Below are 20,557 nucleotides of genomic sequence, written 5' to 3' on the forward strand. Positions count from 1 at the left end.
TCACATCTGCAGGCTAAAAACACCAAGTTAGAGTAAACAGGCTGTTCTATTGTTCAATACTATAGTAGTTCAATCAAATCCCAGTTGGGACCTCTCATTTCCCTCTGTTTAGATCTAACTAAGCGTGTTGCTCTTAAAGTGGCCTTTCAGTTCATTGTTCTGCTTGTGACATAGAAGATTCACTGTGCTTAACTGTTTATGTTTCTGTCTAATTCCATTGTGTTTATGTACAGTTGTAAAATAAACTTGGTTACCTCTTTTCACATGGCTTTAGTTTCTGCACTTATTTTAGATATTTCTAAGTTTATGGTCTGATCCTAAAAATAACTGTACATCCATGTCTTTATTAAACACAATAATGAAAAATTTAGGATCCAGGATGAAAAGTATTTGAACCTTGGCATTTAATTACTGGTTGAACCTGACAATCATAAGTTAAGGTAAAAATTTCCATAATGCTCCCTCCAGCATGCTTCACAGATGAGGAAAGGATGAGTATGGCACACTACATCTCTAATGAACGGTTAAAATTCTGCCCTGTTCACGCTGATTGTTGTAAGCCATGGATGACTAAATGATAGCTACTGCAACAGCTCTGTACCTGCAGGAGAGGAAATTTGTCAAAGCAGAGCACGTGATGAAAAAGAACAAAGTAGGATGGAGGCATCAGAGTAAAGCAGTTATTAGACTAGCTAGTGATGGCATCAGTGTCTTCTGTTATGGTGAAATGCTAAATTACAGTTAAGTGGGCGGCACGCTGGCTCAGTGGGTAGCACTGTTGCCTCACAGCAAGAAAGTCTTGGATTAGATCCCCTGGGCAGTCCAGGTTCTCCCTGTGTCTGCATGGGTTTCCTCCAGGAGCTCTGGTTTCCTCCCACAGTACAAAGATGTGCAAGTGAGATGAATCGGAGATACAAAATTGTCCATGATTGTGTTTGATATTAAACTTGTGAACTGATAAATCTTGTGTAATGAGCAACTACCTGTCATGTCATGAATGTAACCAAAGTGGGTAAAACATTACTGTCCCAAGTTTTTTAAAATGTGTTTCACTCCTGAAATGCAGAAATGTATGTAAAATAACATCAACGTGAAATATCTTTAAAGTCAAAGTAAATGTATGAAACTGTGTGGGTTTTTTTTTATACTGACCCAAGTTTTTCTGATTTTGGGTTGTACAATCTGGAATATAGAACACATGCCATTGTAGAATCTGTCATAAAATGTTATTAGCATCATGACATACAGTAATAAGACCTGCACAACTCTGAATGCAGCAAACTTCCATAGGTTAAATTGTATTACTCTTTACACATTAACTTTATGTCCCTGTTAGCTGTTAACTCATTGTTTGACTGTTCACAGAGTAGTGCTCGTGCTTTTATCTTTATGATGTTCTTTATCTATATGTCTATAAGAATAAAGTATGCACTTGTAACCTTTTACGTTGCTCTTTATTGTTTTTACACTGATTGCTCTCAGATAAAACATAGATAATATAGCTGTCGCAAAAGCAGCTTGCATTAGTTATAACCCACAGTGCTTTTCCAAAGTAAGGAAATCCTCACTCTGAGTTGTTTAGACTTAAACACTAGAGGAAAAAGGAGGAGGGTGGAACGTCCTTTTCTCGTGCAGCGAGGCACTGCTGATCACACCATATGCACACTTTTGTCAACAAAACAGGAAAGACTCAGTTAGCATGCTTGTTCACTACAGGTGCACCACGTCTAAAGATAAGCCTGAGCCAAACTGGAGCATGGCCCTGTATCCTGCGGTGCAGCCATCCTGTTCCTGAAAATGTCAGCGCTGGCCGTTTATTAAAAGCACAGCCGCACCCAAGTGAAATTTCTTATAAACTCTCCCATACACTCCCTAGCCTTCCCACAGTTTTTCAAGACTGTTTTGGCATTTGCAGTAAATATCCCAGCGTTTTATAGGACTCAATGAAGCACAGAAGAAGTGTTTTTAAAGGACTCATGGTGTATTGGTACGCTATATGGCCAAAAGCTATGTGGACACTATGTGTACTCTAGGTGTTTTAGCCTCATTTATTGCCAATACGTAGGTGTATAAAATTAAGTCTATAAAATAAATTTAAGCTTCCAACTTTTGGCAACATGTTGAGCAAGGCTCTATTCTTGTATCACATCATTCTCCAGCCTTAAGAATGTACTTTTGGCGCCCAGGTGGCGCAGCGGGATATTCCGCTGACGCACCAGCACCGAGTTTCTGAACCTCCCGGTTCGAGGCTCGGTGTTGCCACCGGTCGGCTGGGCGCCATCTGGCGGGCATAATTGGCAGTGCCTGCAGGGTGGGGGACCGGACTATATGTGGGTGGGTGGGTCTTCATGCGCTGTGTAAGGACCCTGATTTGCAGAAGAGACGCCCGTGCAGAATGCACGGACGAGAAGAGGAGGGCTGTACACGTGTAAAGAAGGCGTGGGGCAGCGGCGTGCTCTCCTTGGATGCAGGTCTGGTGTGCCTGTTAGCAGCGGAAGACAGATTGGAAGCGCTAAAAATTGGGAGAAAAATTGGGGAGAAAATTCGGAGAAGAAAAAAAAAAAAAAAAAAAGAATGTACTTTTGACTGAATATTTCCCCCAAATCTTGCATTTAAGAGAGTGTGATTATCGCAACAGAGTTAGAGGCTCCATATTAATGCTCACAGATTTGGAATTGGACGTCCAGCAAGGTCATGGTCAGGTGTCCACTTACTGTTACTCGTGCAGTTTAAATTTTAACATTTCTAACAATAAAACTATGATAAGTGGTGAAGTAATCTACTTATCTACCTGATCTCTGTATAGTCAATGAACATCAACTGATGTAATCTGATCCTTTAGTTTTAGCCATTATTGACAAATAGTCATAAAGTCAATTGATAAAACATAGCAGCCATATGCCTAGAGAAACAGATTCTCCTAAAACACGTGTCAAACTCAAGGCCTGCGGGCCAAATTCGGGCCGCCACGTCATTATATGTGGCCCGCGAGAGCTTAAAAGATGTATGATCGTCTTAAATTACACTGTAAAATCATACATAAACTGCATCTCCCACAATGCATGCTGATTTTGTGACCTGCAAAGTTACCACATCCTGCCACTAGATGGCAGTATTTCCACATCAGCGTTTCACTGAGGTGGTTTTCTACGGAGCCCCTTAGGGGTCACTAAGGAAAAAAATATATATGAAGAGCGTAATCCGTACCCTCGGTTTAGTAAACCGTACCCTCGGTTTAGTAATCCGTACCCTCGGTTTAGTAAACCGTACGCTCGGTTTAGTAATCCGTACCCTCGGTTTAGTAAACCGTACCCTCGGTTTAGTAAACCGTACCCTCGGTTTAGTAAACCGTACGCACGGATTGTCTGCGCTACAAGTTTTATTGTGCGCCCACACCCCGTTTTACGGTAATACAGTTGCGAAGCATTGAAGAGAATAAAGCATCTTTTTACAGCTGGGGTGATGGGATAGCAAACTTATTAAAAAGTCAAATCAAAATCTTATCAAATGCCACCCCACAATCATAAATAACACGAGTACTTAGCTTGTGATTTGAGAGTATTTTACCTTAGGAATTTTGAATAATAGGATTGCAAACCAACGTAAAGTGAAATGTACAGTATAAATGTCTGAGATTCATAAAGTCAGTAAGTAGAAGTATTCTTTAAGAGTCTGATGGGGTGATTTGATAATAATTTGATTTGCATTTTACTTTACGTTGGTTTGCAATCCTATTATTCTAAATTCCTAGGGTAAAATAGTCTCAAAATCACAAGATGAGTACTAGTGTTATTTATTTATTTATTTATTTATTGTTTATTTATTGTTATTGATTTGACTTTTTAATAAGCTTGCTATCCCATCACCCCAGATTACTACAGTAAAGATGTCTAAAATGTATTCCATTAATAAAAGAGTTAATGCTCTTAAAGAAAAAAGTGGAGTGCTCTGATAATAATTTGATTTGCTTATTTTAGACCTTTCAAATTGGTCTGTAACAATTCCACTTGTTTTAATGGAATTTTAAAATTTTACATTTGAATAATTTTACCATGGTATGTCTTTTGTTGCCTCTATATATATACAGTGTATCACAAAAGTGAGTACACCCCTCACATTTCTGCAGATATTTAAGTATATCTTTTCATGGGACAACACTGACAAAATGACACTTTGACACAATGAAAAGTAGTCTGTGTGCAGCTTATATAACAGTGTAAATATATTCTTCCCTCAAAATAACTCAATATACAGCCATTAATGTCTAAACCACCGGCAACAAAAGTGAGTACACCCCTTAGTGAAAGTTCCTAAAGTGTCAATATTTTGTGTGGCCACCATTATTTCCCAGAACTGCCTTAACTCTCCTGGGCATGGAGTTTACCAGAGCTTCACAGGTTGCCACTGGAATGCTTTTCCACTCCTCCATGACGACATCACGGAGCTGGCGGATATTCGAGACTTTGCGCTCCTCCACCTTCCGCTTGAGGATGCCCCAAAGATGTTCTATTGGGTTTAGGTCTGGAGACATGCTTGGCCAGTCCATCACCTTTACCCTCAGCCTCTTCAATAAAGCAGTGGTCGTCTTAGAGGTGTGTTTGGGGTCATTATCATGCTGGAACACTGCCCTGCGACCCAGTTTCCGGAAGGGAGGGGATCATGCTCTGCTTCAGTATTTCACAGTACATATTGGAGTTCATGTGTCCCTCAATGAAATTTAACTCCCCAACACCTGCTGCACTCATGCAGCCCCAGACCATGGCATTCCCACCACCATGCTTGACTGTAGGCATGACACACTTATCTTTGTACTCCTCACCTGATTGCCGCCACACATGCTTGAGACCATCTGAACCAAACAAATTAATCTTGGTCTCATCAGACCATAGGACATGGTTCCAGTAATCCATGTCCTTTGTTGACATGTCTTCAGCAAACTGTTTGCGGGCTTTCTTGTGTAGAGACTTCAGAAGAGGCTTCCTTCTGGGGTGACAGCCATGCAGACCAATTTGATGTAGTGTGCGGCGTATGGTCTGAGCACTGACAGGCTGACCCCCCACCTTTTCAATCTCTGCAGCAATGCTGACAGCACTCCTGCGCCTATCTTTCAAAGACAGCAGTTGGATGTGACGCTGAGCATGTGCACTCAGCTTCTTTGGACGACCAACGCGAGGTCTGTTCTGAGTGGACCCTGCTCTTTTAAAACGCTGGATGATCTTGGCCACTGTGCTGCAGCTCAGTTTCAGGGTGTTGGCAATCTTCTTGTAGCCTCGGCCATCTTCATGTAGCGCAACAATTCGTCTTTTAAGATCCTCAGGGAGTTCTTTGCCATGAGGTGCCATGTTGGAACTTTCAGTGACCAGTATGAGAGAGTGTGAGAGCTGTACTACTAAATTGAACACGCCTGCTCCCTATGCACACCTGAGACCTAGTAACACTAACGAGTCACATGACATTTTGGAGGGAAAATGACTAGCAGTGCTCAATTTGGACATTTAGGGGTGTAGTCTCTTAGGGGTGTACTCACTTTTGTTGCTGGTGGTTTAGACATTAATGGCTGTATATTGAGTTATTTTGAGGGAAGAATAAATTTACACTGTTATATAAGCTGCACACAGACTACTTTTCATTGTGTCAAAGTGTCATTTTGTCAGTGTTGTCCCATGAAAAGATATACTTAAATATCTGCAGAAATGTGAGGGGTGTACTCACTTTTGTGATACACTGTATATATATATATATATATATATATATATATATATATATATATATATATATATATATATATATATATATATATACTGTATATATATATATATACAGTATATGTGTGTGTGTGTGAGTGTGTGTGTGTTATTATATCTAATATATAGTATATTAAGCTGCAAAAAGATGCTTTATCCTCTTCAATGCTTCGCAACTATATATATACTGTATATATATATATATATATATATATATATATATATATATATATATATATATATATATATATATATATAGAGGCAACAAAAGACATACCATGGTAAAATTATTCAAATGTAAAATTTTAAAATTCCATTAAAACAAGTGGAATTGTTACAGACCAATTTGAAAGGTCTAAAATAAGCAAATCAAATTATTATCAGAGCACTCCACTTTTTTCTTTAAGAGCATTAACTCTTTTATTAATGGAATAAATTTCAGACATCTTTACTGTAGTAATCTGGGGTGATGGGATAGCAAACTTATTAAAAAGTCAAATCAATAACAATAAATAAACAATAAATAAATAAATAAATAAATAAATAAATAACACTAGTACTTATCTTGTGATTTTGAGACTATTTTACCCTAGGAATTTAGAATAATAGGATTGCAAACCAACGTAAAGTAAAATGCAAATCAAATTATTATCAAATCACCCCATCAGACTCTTAAAGAATACTTCTACTTACTGACTTTATGAGTCTCAGACATTTATACTGTACATTTCACTTTACGTTAGTTTGCAATCCTATTATTCTAAATTCCTAAGGTAAAATACTCTCAAATCACAAGCTGAGTACTCGTGTTATTTATGATTGTGGGGTGGCATTTGATAAGATTTTGATTTGACTTTTTAATAAGTTTGCTATCCCATCACCCCAGCTGTAAAAAGATGCTTTATTCTCTTCAATGCTTCGCAACTGTATTACCTTAAAACGGGGTGTGGGCGCACAATAAAACTTGTAGCGCAGACAATCCGTGCGTACGGTTTACTAAACCGAGGGTACGGTTTACTAAACTGAGGGTACGGATTTTGTCTTCACATATTTTTTTTCCTTAGTGACCCCTAAGGGGCTCCGTAGTTTTCCAACAAGTGATGTTAAGAAATATTTACAAATAATCCCAAAATGTACAAGAAGAGAAAATTGAAGCAGAAGGAAGAGAATGGGAAAGTGAATACAAGTTTGTGCTTCAAGAAGAGAAACTGGTACGTCTCTTGTGTTATGAGGCTGTGTCTGTGGTAAATAAGTAAAAATATAAATGTAGATATACATTGTAAATAAACAGTATAAATTTGCCATTTTGACACAAAACACAGAATTTAGCCTCCAAGAAAAACAACAAATTGTCCAAGAATTAAAAAGCAGACTGCAATCACAGCAGGATACGTTACAATCGGTCCTTTGAGGGCCACCATAATGCAGATGTGGCCCTTGGTGAAAATTTGTTTGACACTCCTGTCCTAAAAGGTTTCTGATTGCCCATTTGCCCTAGTGTAGTGGTTCTAACAGCAGACACCATGGTAACCTGGGACCCGTATTGTCCATCTACAGGTGCTGCTAAACCTGCTTTAAATTAATACAAAAAATCAATCTTCTTAATCACACTATAAAAGTGTTTTTTTTTCTGATTTTACATCTCTTTTAAGCAGTGCTATAAACAAGGTCCTTAGGTTCAATTACTTGTTCATGGAAAATCTTGAAAATGAGGAAGAGGTCTGCTCCCAAGGGCTGCTAATCAGAGAACAGAGTAAGTTTCCTGCTATTGTAAGTGCATGTTCATTAGGACTGACATTCATGTTTTCCACATATACTCTCTCTACACACACACACTCACACAAACACCTAGCTATACATTTGAACATAGTGTTACACAAGCTAATGCAAATATTTGCACAAACATATCTATGCATGCTCACTGGTGAAAAAGCTTAATTGTAAAGATTGCACAAGGTTAAACAGCTTTGCCTAAACTTTTTATGATGTAAATATTTGCAGACCTTTTTATCTTTGAGCCTTTTTATCTTTGAGCAAACTTCTTAGCTGATACATTGGCTGCATTGTTAATTGCTCTCCTCTGTGCCAGGCGCACTCTGAGAACATAATTTTCTCAGTGACTAATTTGAAACTAATCTCCTTTGCATATTCTCCCCAGGACACAACATTCACAGTTACAGCAGCAATCAAATAACACTATACGCTTGTTGGACATCCAAAAGCATTAATTAACTATGCTCATTAATATGAAATTTGGCCCTCGTTTGGCACAAAGGCACAAATGCCTTCCCCAAACAAAGGAAACAGCCATACCCTTACAAAGCTAGAGACATATGCTGTCATTTATTTTTATATAATTGAGGCATTTTTTTTTAACTTTTGATCAATGGGTAATGTGGCATGTCTTAGCTTCAGGGTACTGGGGACCTTGGTTTGAACTTTATCTCGGATACCATCTACAGAAATGTTGTCTTTCCACCTTTCAAAAATATTCCAGTAAATGAATGGAATTGTTTTAATTCTATGTGACTGAATGACTAGCAAACGTGTATGTGTATAATTCTGTTTAAAAGTATGCTAACTCACAGGTTGTCGCATCTAAGTTTACTTTGTTATCATTTCCATTTCAGGTGTGTTTTGCTTTTTAAATTGGGTTGACAAAGCTGCTCTGGTTGCAACAATTCTTTGTTAGACTTCATTACAAACTAAGAATTCTCAAAACAGCTGTCAGTCAAAACAGAACATAGCAATTAGTAGATTGGCTTCTTTAAATTGCTCCAAAGTTTACAGTTGCAATTACAGATGTGTAATTATGGTAATGTGTATAAAACTGAATGAAAATCTACAACAAGAAGTCTCAGTAAACAGATAAAGAATATTTATTACTATTTACAAGCCATTTTGATAGCATAATTTGACATAATTTGTTTAGGACATTACTCTAAACAGTTTCTCTAGGAATGGTCAAGGTCTTCTTATTCCCATTGCCCTTTTGATGCTATAAAATGACAGGGTTTGTTTGGGTATTGTTTACATAACATAAGAAAGCTGAAGCAAAATGAATGATTGTTATTGAGTATCCAATGGTTTAATCATGTTGTAATCAAGGTCAGCAGTACCTTAAACTCAATGTTAGTTGGTTTTGGAGTGGCATTGAGTTGAGTTTCAAGGTATTTTTTCCCATAAGGATGTATGGGAAACCTGTTAATATGTTCCATGGTCCCATGGAACTGCATATATTTTAGGCTAATGTAAAAGAATGGGGTTGTTTTTGATACTTATACAATCAAATAACACAAATATAATATAAAAACACTGAAATGCAATTGTTAGAAACAGTTAGAAATCAATAAAAGATACAATAAAACTTGCACTTTACCTTTACTTCTTTATTGTTTCCTTATGCTTTTCCTTATGCTTATGCTCATTCACATGAGAAGCAGCACAACAGCTTTTGCGCTGGCTGTGCCATTATTTCCTTTGGAGTGTGACGGTGCACAAAACTTAATGTGACTTATTGTATTAAAACAATGAGCGAGGAATTTCATGAGTGGAGAAAACTTATGAGCCATAATAATTAAGAGAAGTTTAGTGTTCCTGCATCGTTCTTTTAATACATTAAGTCAAGTTAAGCTTTTCTTTTTTTTACGATAAGCATTTTAGACTCTCTCGGAAAAGCTGATTCTTACATTTTTCCAGCACTCTGAGCTGTAACACAAGTTTAAAAGTGAAACAGGAGGAAAATCCAGCTAAACACAGATACATGCAGATGTTTTCAGAGTGAATTTGATGGTTATTCCACACAAATGCAAATTCGTCTCATATGGGCACTTTGATGACGTTTTACCGCACCGCTCAAGTCAAACACTGAACAGAACGGCTGTTCATTGTTAATTTGAAATTAAATAAATAAATAATAACTTAAAAAGCAGACCAAAGCAGCAGTCACACACACGTCAGGTTTAAGGGTACAAATTTCTCGATGAAGGGCGCCAAGTTACATGGATGAATAATTGTGACATGACAGAATTATCTTGCTACTCTAAAAAAAAAACACTTTATGTATTTTCTTTGTTCTTTGCTCTCAATCAGCCAATAAATACCTAAATTTAGCTCTGCAGAAAGATTTAGTTATAAATCCTTATTTTTTCTTTGTGGGCAAGTTGGTGGATAAGGTACTAAACTATTGATCAGAAGGATGCTGGTCCAAGCCCCAGTGTTGGGCCCCTGAGCAAAACCCCTAACCTTACTTGTTTGGCTTGTATTTGGTCACAACTGTATGTTGCTTTAGATAAATGGGTGAACCCTGCAATACTAGAAAGGTGCTACCTGCACTATTTAAAGCAGAGTTTAGGAACTGACCACATATTTTAAAGTGTACCCCGGGCCCTCAACTTTTCAGACTCACACACACACACACACACACACACTCACACTTTTTACTGCTTGCCATTGAACGCAGGCCAGTATGGCTCTCTCAGGCTTTTGAAAGTGTACCAATACTAATGGCTTTGTGAGGCTGTTCTTTTCAAAGAAAGATGAGAGGGAGGGTAGGTAGACGGAAAACAGACAATAGTCAATCATTCACAGTTCTTTGCCAAAAAGAGCTCCTTTCAGCAGAGTTTTAAACGAACTCTATCCCAACACTAAAACACCTCTTTTGTTTCTTAAAAAAAGACTCAACTCAGCTTTTCTATTTAAAATGCATCTTTATTAAGATATCTATTTAAAGTATTTCAAAATACAAATGTATGCCTCATGCCAAGGTTGCATACACAATCCCTAAACTCAAGCTGACCTGTCTTTACATTCAAAATGTTTACCTCCAATCTAAGTAGTCCACATGATCATTAAGCCTTAACTATTTATGACACAGATTTTCAAAATATGTTCCCGACCAGCAAGTTCAGAAATTTTACATAAAGGCAAACAGGATTCTTGATATTACGAGGAATGGTGTATTTAAAACATTTCCAAAGTAATGCATACTACAACTGAATAAAACACTTAAATAATCTAAATCAATGTCATCTTAATCTAACAAAACAAAAGCTACATTCAGTTGAATTTGCTTGACATAGGCACTAAAGCAAAATCCTTAGTTAAGTTGATCTACAAGATCACTTAGATTCATAGGCACATTTTAGAAAGTGAACATTAAGATAATGACTGCTACATTCTCTGGCACTTGACTGAAATAGTGCAACTATGTGCTAACTTTTTTGGTTGTCCGTATTGTCACTATTCTTTACACACATAATTTGAATTGTGAAAGGCTAGTTCATACATTATGTAAAGTCTCTACATCCTATACAAATCAAATGCCCAGAGATCCTGTCCCCCCACCCCGAAAAAGAAATGAGGCTTCGTAAGACACATAGTAAACAAAACGATAAAATAAATAGCATACATTTATAAATTATTTATGTATTTACAGCAAAATACCCCCAATATAACAAAATATATTATTGTGAGAGAAAAAAAGATGTGATTCCAGATTAACAATGGAGATCATAATTTAAAAGGAATATAAATGTATTGCTTTAGAGGTGATAAATACTAAATGGACTCGTTTGATCCAAGGAGGCCATATATTTCACATGACAAAAATAAATAAGTTAAATAGATTTTATAGCATGAAACAACAATGGCACATTCCCCATCAGCAACCTGTGGCACAATGGCAAAAACTGCACTTAATTAATCTGCCCACAAGGGGGTGCTGTGAATCACTCACACCAGGCACCAGAGTTTTGTCCGACTTCACTACAGATACTGATAAATTAAAGCAAAGACCTGGTTAAATAATGATTACAAACACTTCCAGACTGAAGTACTGCATGATGTAAATGAACCGTTTGCATTGTACAATGCTTTGTAACGTGTAATATATGCTAAACGTTTCAAAAACCATCTGCAGACTAAAGATAAATAATCATGCTGTTGACATGTGCATATGTGGCACTTAAATGCTTTGAGGGACAATTTACTCTAAACATTGGGGTCCACTTGTCCTGTTATATGTAAAGGACTCAGATAGTTATTCTGACCCAACACCTGTGTAATGTATTTAAATAGTTCTCCTGGAAGTGGATCCAAAATAACAACATCTCACTAAAAAACTTTGTGTTGGTTTTACCTTTAATTTTTCACCCATCTGTAGTTTTTCGGACAAAACAGGCTCTTGATTGAAAAATATACAGTATATGTATATATATAAGGCACCTTCTTGTTTACTGTTTGTTTGTTTGAAAATCTCAAGCTTATAGTGAATAACAATGATAATAATAGTGATAATTTAATCATCTGAGATAGAAAGCCTGCTGAAGATGGGTAAACGTCTGTTTGAGTCCAGATTGGGTGACTCAGATCCACTGATCGTACCCGACGAGCAGCGGGAGCCACTAACAAAGCTCTCTGGATCCGAGGGGGAGTCAAGCGGACTCGGAGGGGAGTCGAATACCGGTGGGGACTCAGAGAGCATACTGTGCACTGGGACTGTAAAAGGAGGTGAAGGTGGTGGCCCATACGAAGCTTGGGTGTTAAAACCGCCCTGGGCCTGTGGGATTAAAGGGGCCAGGAAGTTTTTTAGGTCTTGCTCAGGGAAAGTGAAGGCGCGTAGGCAGTGTGCGCTCGGTGTAAGCGCATCTTCGAAATATGTGAGAGGGCATGTAGAGGGTGGTGGCGGTGTGCGTGATGTTGGGCTGTCAATCATGGCACTGTGAGAGCTGGGGAAGCCAGAAAAGCTTAAGCTGTGGTGCAACCTGGGTCTTTCTCTCTCTTTATGTGTAAGAAACGGACTGGATTCCTTGTCGGTCAATCTGATCTGAGCATTTGGAGCAGCTCTGCGCTCATCTACATTGTGAATGAAGTGGCAGCGTGGCCCATATGGACAGAAGCCGATGGTGTGGAAAGTGCGGCATGGCTCAGTCTTGTATTTTGGGTGGCGGGAAAGGTTGCGCAGTTCGTGGTAGCCGTGTGCAAACTGGCACTTCTCTCCGTATTTGCAGGAACCATTTTCCTCGAAGGGTCTGCAGAGTTCGGTTTTGTATCGGGTGGAGTTGATCTGTGATCCAGGCTTGGGTTGGAGCATGTCCTGCAGTTGTTGACCACTATTCTCACTAAATGCGTGATCCCGGAATTTGTTCTCCTTGTTCATATATGATGGTGATGTCTCCTTATAGGCACTGAGTGAGTCCATGTGAATGGCAGAGTTGGAGCGGAAATATCCCAAATTGGACCTGTTATTGTTTTTATTAGATGTGGCAAGTGGTATTCCTACTGTTCTTTTATCCAGCATGTTGTTTAGGTGCATTGCATTTGAACCTTGGCTTTTCTCCTGTTGAAGAAAAAAAAGTGATCAGCCCTATGGCAAAACACACAGTCTATAATACATTCAGTAATATATTTTGTTAAAGTAAATAAAATACATATTCAGAGAAAACTACATAAGTTATTTTAATGAGAAAAAGGGGGTGTGTCTATAGTTTTGAGTTATAATTTAGACTTTTATAAGTTAATTTTGGGTTCTTTAAAATGCTGGGTCATAAATGTACATACAACAATTTAGATTATTCATTTGGTATAAAAACGTCTATAATGTCATGTAACTTTGTGGCACTGTATAGATTCCAAGTAACACTACCAATAGTCTATAATGTGAAATCAGTCAGTGGTTAATAACATTTATTTTTATTATTTTACAAGAGAAAAAAAAATAACTAGCCAATATCAACCACCTGACCAGCATCTTTAAAGAATTAAAGTGTTGACCGAACTCCACAGCAGCACAATCAAAAGCATCCATAAACAATTCATGATTAAATTTCTCATAAACAACTATATGTGCAAATAAACTTGGGTTCTTATGAAAGTGATAGCAAACAGAAATGTAGTTTCTGTTGGATGCACTAGTTTTATTGACTCACTTAAGCCACTGTCCAATGAGAATTATAAATTGTATGGATCACTTCAGAAAATACTGACATGACCTAAGCTGTCAGTTTAATTCATATTAATGTACATTGTTTCAAAACATGCTTATTTTCTAGCACTTAGATGGAAGTTTGAGTAAAATAGTAAACAGGAAAACAGCAGCATGGAGGCTTTAAGATGAAAAGTATGGAAGTATGTAAGGATTCTTCATAACACTACCAATCTACCACAATCAGTAGTATGGGTCTTTATTTTAACTTATCTGGTGATAATAAAAGAAATGTCTGTAATGGGGTAGCAGTTTTGTCAGGCTATTTTAACAGAATTACAGATACATACAATTCCAGAGCTTTGAAAATATGTAGACTTTCTTCTTCAAATCATTTACAAGAAAATAACAAAAACCTGGTAATTATATAATGAACTCACTTACATTTCCAGAACTGTCTTTTTCCTGATTAATTAACTAGTTTATGCCACCACACTGATTTTTTTAGGAAATGAGTACCCACAGTCAAGGGCGTAGGGCAGAGTTGGACATTAACACAGCAAGTCAGACTAAATAAATCACAACGTTAATGATAATGGAAATAGTTCCTTTGGTACTAAAATATGGTTTAAAAAACAGTCTTCAGTAAGCATATTGCCTATCAGAAAGTTTTAAGTGAAATATAAGTATTGTTTTGGTGTATATGTGAGCAATTCAGTGTAAACCATGTAAATAAAAATGTGACCCATCAGAAATTAAAGGAACAAAAATATTCAAATGACCAACTAAGGTCTGTGTCATAAAGGTCATAAAGCCAATTTGAATATTGGTCATTCTCGCAGGGTGACCATGACTCTGAGCACATTGTACATCATGGATCTTTCAAAAGTATTTTTTTATATAATTGTTTTTAGAAGAAAATGACTTTTCAAACATGTAAAATGTATCCAGCCTTTGCTGTTGTTAAAATATCCGAGCATGACCTTTTAACAATTAAAGACAGACATTATTTAAGCATTGAGACCATTAGTCCAGGTGGTGTGCTCACAGTGAAGTGTTCGAATCAGTAAACATCAGTAAACATCTACAAGCGTTAACTTAGTTACAAAGTTTAAGCATTAGTAGAGTGAAAGCAACTTTTAAGCAACTTAACTGACCACCCACCCTGTACAACAGGTCCAAGTCGTAGATGGAAGACAGTACTGAAGCCGACATTTTCCTCAGCGAGTTCCAGCTCAGAAGCAGAAGAAGGACCGGGTAGGATCCCTGTGTGCAGTGAAATATCCACGGCTGAAGTGAGGATGTTCTTGTGTAGGTAAATGTTGTAGATGACAGAGCTTGGTGCTCTGATCACTACAGTGCACTGTTAGCCCGGGCTGTGGGGAGTGTCGAGTTTTGGAGAGCTTGCACATGTGTATAAATGCCTGCAGTTGTTCTAGAGGAGGAGTTTGGTGTACATGGGAGGACTAAGTGAAGTTGTGAAACTTCTCACTGACTCACACAGCTCCTCTTAGTTCTTAACTATAAGCTTCCTTCAAAAACGCTTACTACAACACACGATCCCGGACTTTGTTCTCCTATTTATATATGATGATGCTGTGTTCTTATAGCCGCCATTTAATTCTTGTAAATGGTTGAGTTGAAGCTGAAATATCCCAAACTGGACCTGTTATTGGTTTTTTTAGATATGGCAAGTGAAATTCCTACTGTTCTTTTATCCAGCATATTGTTTAGGTGCATTGCGTTTGACCCTTGGCTTTGATCAACACTGGCAAAATGGTTGGATACCAAATACACTATATATGGATACTAATACACTACAATATACAGTATATATATATATTAAAACAAAATATATTACTGAATTCTTATAAACAGTGTTGATCAGCCATAACAAGTACCGATCAGCCATAAAAATAAAAACCTCCTTGTTTCTACACTCACTGTCTATTTTATCAGCTCCACTTACCATATAGAAGCACTTTGTTGTTCTACAATTACTGACTGTAGTCCATCTATTTCTCTACATACCTTTTTAGCCTGCTTTCACCCTGTACTTCAATGGTCAGGACCACTACAGAGTAGGTATTATTTGAGTGGTGGATCATTCTCAACACTGCAGTGACAATGACATGGTGGTGGTGTGTTAGTGTGTGTTGTGCTGGTATGAGTGGATCAGACAGCAATGCTGATGGAGTTTTAAAATGCAGTATCCACTCACTGTCCACTCTATTAGACACTCCTACCTAGTTGGTCCACCTTGTAGATGTAAAGTCAGAGACAATCGCTCATCTATTGCTGCTGTTTGAGTTGGTCATCTTTGAGACCTTCATCAGGGTCACAGGACGCTGCCCATGGGGCACTGTTGGCTGGGTATTTTTGGTTGGTGGACTATTCTCAGTCCAGCAGTGAAAGTGAGGTGTTTAAAAACTCCATCAGTGCTGTTGTGTCTTATCCACTAATACCAGCACAACACACACTAACACACCACCACCATGTCAGTATCATAATACCTACTCTGTTGTGGTCCTGTGGGGGTCCTGCCCATTGAAGAACAGCGTGAAAGGGGGATAACAAAGCATGCAGAGAAACAGATGGACTACAGTCAGTAATTGTAGAACTACAAAGTGCTTCTATATGGTGGAGCTGATAAAATGGACAGTGAGTGTAGAAACAAGAAGGTGATTTTAATGTTATGGCTGATCAGTGTCAATCATTTGTGTTTGTTTTTCAAATTCTTTCATAAGTTAACAGTGTGCTCTCTAAAATGCTGGGTCATGAATGTTCAACAATTTAAATTTAAAAACTTCTAACCTCTATAATGCCATTTAACCTGTGGCGTACTCTTTTATTTCACCCTCCTAATTGACTCAGAAGCAGTAAAATGACCAGATAGGATGCTTGTGTTTAGTGAAATATGTTCTTGTGTAGGTAAATGTTGTAGATGACAGAGCTTGGTGCTCTGTCCACTACAGTGCACTGTTAGCCCGGGCTGTGGGGAGTGTCGAGTTTTGGAGAGCTTACACATGTGTATAAATGCCTGCAGTTGTTCTAGAGGAGTTTGGTGTACATGGGAAGTTGTGAAACTTCTCACTGACTCACAAAGCTTCTCTGAGCTCTGATAATAAGCTGACTTTAAAAAAGCCTACTACAACACAGTTGTACACAGCCTTGGGACACAGCCTGACCCGAATCCTTGAATGATTCCTCTTTTTAAAATAAGCAACTTTTTAGTTCTGTATGTTGTATACATATTATACTAGGGTATGGTTTATACAGTAGTGTATACAATATAAGTCTTTGGGTTTTGCTGTTGGCTGTTTTACAGGAAAGTAAATGAATAAGGAACAACACAGATTAACAGCGCCCTCCTGTGGCACATCATGTCAACAACGACAATAATAATAATAACAATTATTTTAATTTTACAACTGCTTTATCTTGGACAGGGTCGTGGCGGGTCCAATTAATCACAGGGCTTTAGCCATTTCCTCCTTCAGTCATAGCCAATCATGTATGAGATTTGAACCCGAATCTCAGCAGTGGTGGAGAAGCATATTAGACCCCTGCACCACCCAAATGCCTAATAATAATAATAACTATAGTGGTTTTTATTTTTGTTAGTGATTATTGGCCTGACCAAGGTGTGTTTTTGGTTTATATAGTAGTATAATAAATTATGATATTAATAAATGCTCATGAGAAAAGGCAGGTTGACATGTGTGTGATATTCTTTAGTTTTTTTATTAATTATATTATTACAATTTCTTCTGAAATTGATTACTAATGTAAAATTGTCATGTCTTAATGTCTGTTTTTTCTGTTACATTTGTATTAGATTGATATTGTTATTTCAACTAATGGCATTTAGCAGACACTTTTATCCAAACCAACTTAAATTGTGCCAGTTTACAATGCAAGCAGTTGAGGGTTAAGGGTCTTGCTCAGTGGTCCAACAGTGGCAACCTGGCAGTGGTGCAGCTTGAACCAGCAACCGTCTAATCACTAGTTCAGTACCTTAACCACTGAGCTGCCACTGCCCTATCTCAATCCCATAATCTTTAAGGCATCTTCTCAATGTCAAACTTGCCATAATTCGGCAAGGTTGGCCAACTTCAAGTCTTAACCTTAACATAAAGGGACAGGCTTTATTCTTGATTATTAACCAGAATGAGTTAACCTATTAGAGAATGGCTCGTTAACTTACAATAGCTGACAAAAATCTCAGTGAAACAGTGTGAGTGTATATTAAATTATTTTGATTAATTATAGGACATGAGCTGATTGTGTCATAATTTTGGTTTACATTGCCACTAAAGGAAGAGTAATTATGAGACTAAAAGGGAAGGGAGCTCTAAAAATGTTGAGCTGGAGTTCAAGGTGACTCTTTCTTTGTGCTAAGCAACCAACCCAAGCACCCTCTTCTTTATTATTTAATTTTTTTATTAATTTAGAAAAACAAAAACATGAAGAAGGTAATGTTAAGGAGGTTGGTGTGAGGATTTATCAAGAGAGGGCAAAGAGATAATGGGTAAGTATATAGGCACTTAGGAGTAGGGAGGAGTTTCAGCCTTGTCCTATCTCACAAACGTATGTTATTTTATAACACAATTTAAGGCAATACAATAATTTTAAAAGTAAAAACAATAAGTTTTTACAGTAAAAACACAGGAGGGAGATCAGAAATCAGAGCAGAAGTAAAGTGAGAACTATCCAGAGCAGATTCTGTTTGTGGGAGGCAGGCACAGAGGTTATTTAAACTTGGTCCATATTACAATTTTGTGAAAATTCCCTTTGCCATAAATGAGCAGTTTGTGTTACTACCCGTGACCGCATCTCTATCCCACATGGATGTTTTTTGTGCATATTTGGGTTATGTAATGTGTTACATCAGAATCCAGAACTACCACACATGATTCAACCCCTCATATAGGCCAAGGATTAGCTCTTTACCAGAGGAGCAAACACAGGCAAATGAGTGGCCTGACAATTACATAGTTCTAACTATGAGCCGAAAGTGACAGAACAAAAATCACAGAGGAAGCAGGGATTGGCTGCAAACCATCAATTTTGGTCTTTGAAAATTACACTGTGAAAGTCTGAGGGTTTAAAAAAAAATTCAAAGCCATAGACCTGGCAAGGGTCATAGACAGCCATATTGAAACCCCCCTCTAAAACAAGAAAACTTTATCCACAAGAACCACTCGTCAATTACACAGACTACACTTTCTCTCTGAGATGCTCTAATCATTCCAAAACATTACATCACTTTTTGGAGAAAGAAACATTGCTACTATGGCCAGTTCAGCTGCCAAGATGTCTGTGCAAAGCTACACACTGGTCTCTTTGTGATGGCCACTGAATGTTTCCAAGGCAACCACTCAGTACAGATGACATCCCACAAAGGAAGGGATTTTCCCCCGAACTGCAAAGCATACTAATGTTCAATATACTTCTGGCCCTTCTATGATGAAGTAAAGCAGGTGCAAAGGTTCAAGTCCCAAACATAACTGCTCTTAACATTTGTGCCCCATCTTGCTGTAAATTCTAGATTTAGAAACGACTGCTTTCATGTGGCATGTGCCACCCACAGACTGTGACTAGTTGGTCTAAAGAGTGTGCACACAGTCAAAAAAGATAAGCTGGTGTTTTTTGTTACTTCATGATGAGTAATTTGTCCATCATTTTGTAAGACTGTGTCCACAGTGTAAATAAAATAAAATCAAAGAGCACTGAAAACAAGACAATAATTTAATTATAGAGAAGATGAGTTTTGAAGGAGGATACATTGTTAAAATATGAAACTACTAAAACTACTGTCTTGCCGTGTCTTGCAGAGACTACAATGTAAGAGGATGGAAATGCACCGACAATTCAAAGTGCTACACCAAAAAGGTTTTGGTTTTCTTTTGATGTAACACACCTTTTGCTCTCAAGGCAGAGGCCCTTGCTAAATATTATACAAATAGTAATTTTGAGGACTCTTTAGGGTGGTGACATAACCTGTTTTGGTTAGTTGTAGAAACACTAAATAGAACTAAAGTCATGGACAAATGAACACCATCTTTACTATAATACAGTGCCTTGCAAAAGTATTCAGCCCCCTTGAACTTTTCAACCTTTTGCCACATTTCAGGCTTCAAACATAACGATATGAAATTGTAATTTTTTGTGAAGAATCAACAACAAGTGGGACACAATCGTGAAGTGGAACGAAATTTATTGGATATTTTAAACTTTTTTTAGAAATAAAAAACTAAAAAGTGGGGCGTGCAATATTATTCAGCCCCTTTACTTTCAGTGCAGCAAACTCACTCCAGAAGTTCAGTGAGGATCTCTGAATGATCCAATGTTGACCTAAAGGACTGATGGTGATAAATAGAATCCACCTGTGTGTAATCAAGTCTCCGTATAAATGCACCTGCTCTGTGACAGTCTCAGAGTTCTGTTTAAAGCGCAGAGAGCATCATGAAGACCAAGGAACACACCAGGCAGGTCCGAGATACTGTTGTGGAGAAGTTTAAAGCCGGATTTGGATACAAAAAGATTTCCCAAGCTTTAAACATCTCAAGGAGCACTGTGCAAGCGATCATATTGAAATGGAAGGAGTATCAGACCACTGCAAATCTACCAAGACCCGGCCGTCCCTCTAAACTTTCAGCTCAAACAAGGAGAAGACTGATCAGAGATGCAGCCAAGAGGCCCATGATCACTCTGAATGAACTGCAGAGATCTACAGCTGAGGTGGGAGACTCTGTCCATAGGACACAATCAGTCGTACACTGCACAAATCTGGCCTTTATGGAAGAGTGGCAAGAAGAAAGCCATTTCTCAAAGATATCTATAAAAAGTCACCTGGGAGACACACCAAACATGTGGAAGAAGGTGC

General features: G+C 37.9%; 1 protein-coding gene across 1 annotated transcript; it reads right to left on the reverse strand.

The window, feature by feature from the left end:
- Positions 1-10,433: 10,433 nt before the first annotated feature.
- zfp36l2 (zinc finger protein 36, C3H type-like 2) lies at positions 10,434-15,044 on the reverse strand. Its single transcript, XM_063003631.1, has 2 exons — positions 14,833-15,044; positions 10,434-13,083 (listed from the first exon to the last, which is right to left on the reverse strand). Exons 1-2 carry the CDS (start codon positions 14,881-14,883, stop codon positions 12,043-12,045), a joined length of 1,092 nt encoding a protein of 363 aa, XP_062859701.1. The 5' UTR covers positions 14,884-15,044; the 3' UTR covers positions 10,434-12,042.
- Between the last annotated feature and the right edge of the window lie 5,513 nt (positions 15,045-20,557).

This window comes from Trichomycterus rosablanca, chromosome 10 (genome assembly GCF_030014385.1).
Source record: "Trichomycterus rosablanca isolate fTriRos1 chromosome 10, fTriRos1.hap1, whole genome shotgun sequence".
Classification (NCBI taxonomy): domain Eukaryota; kingdom Metazoa; phylum Chordata; class Actinopteri; order Siluriformes; family Trichomycteridae; genus Trichomycterus; species Trichomycterus rosablanca.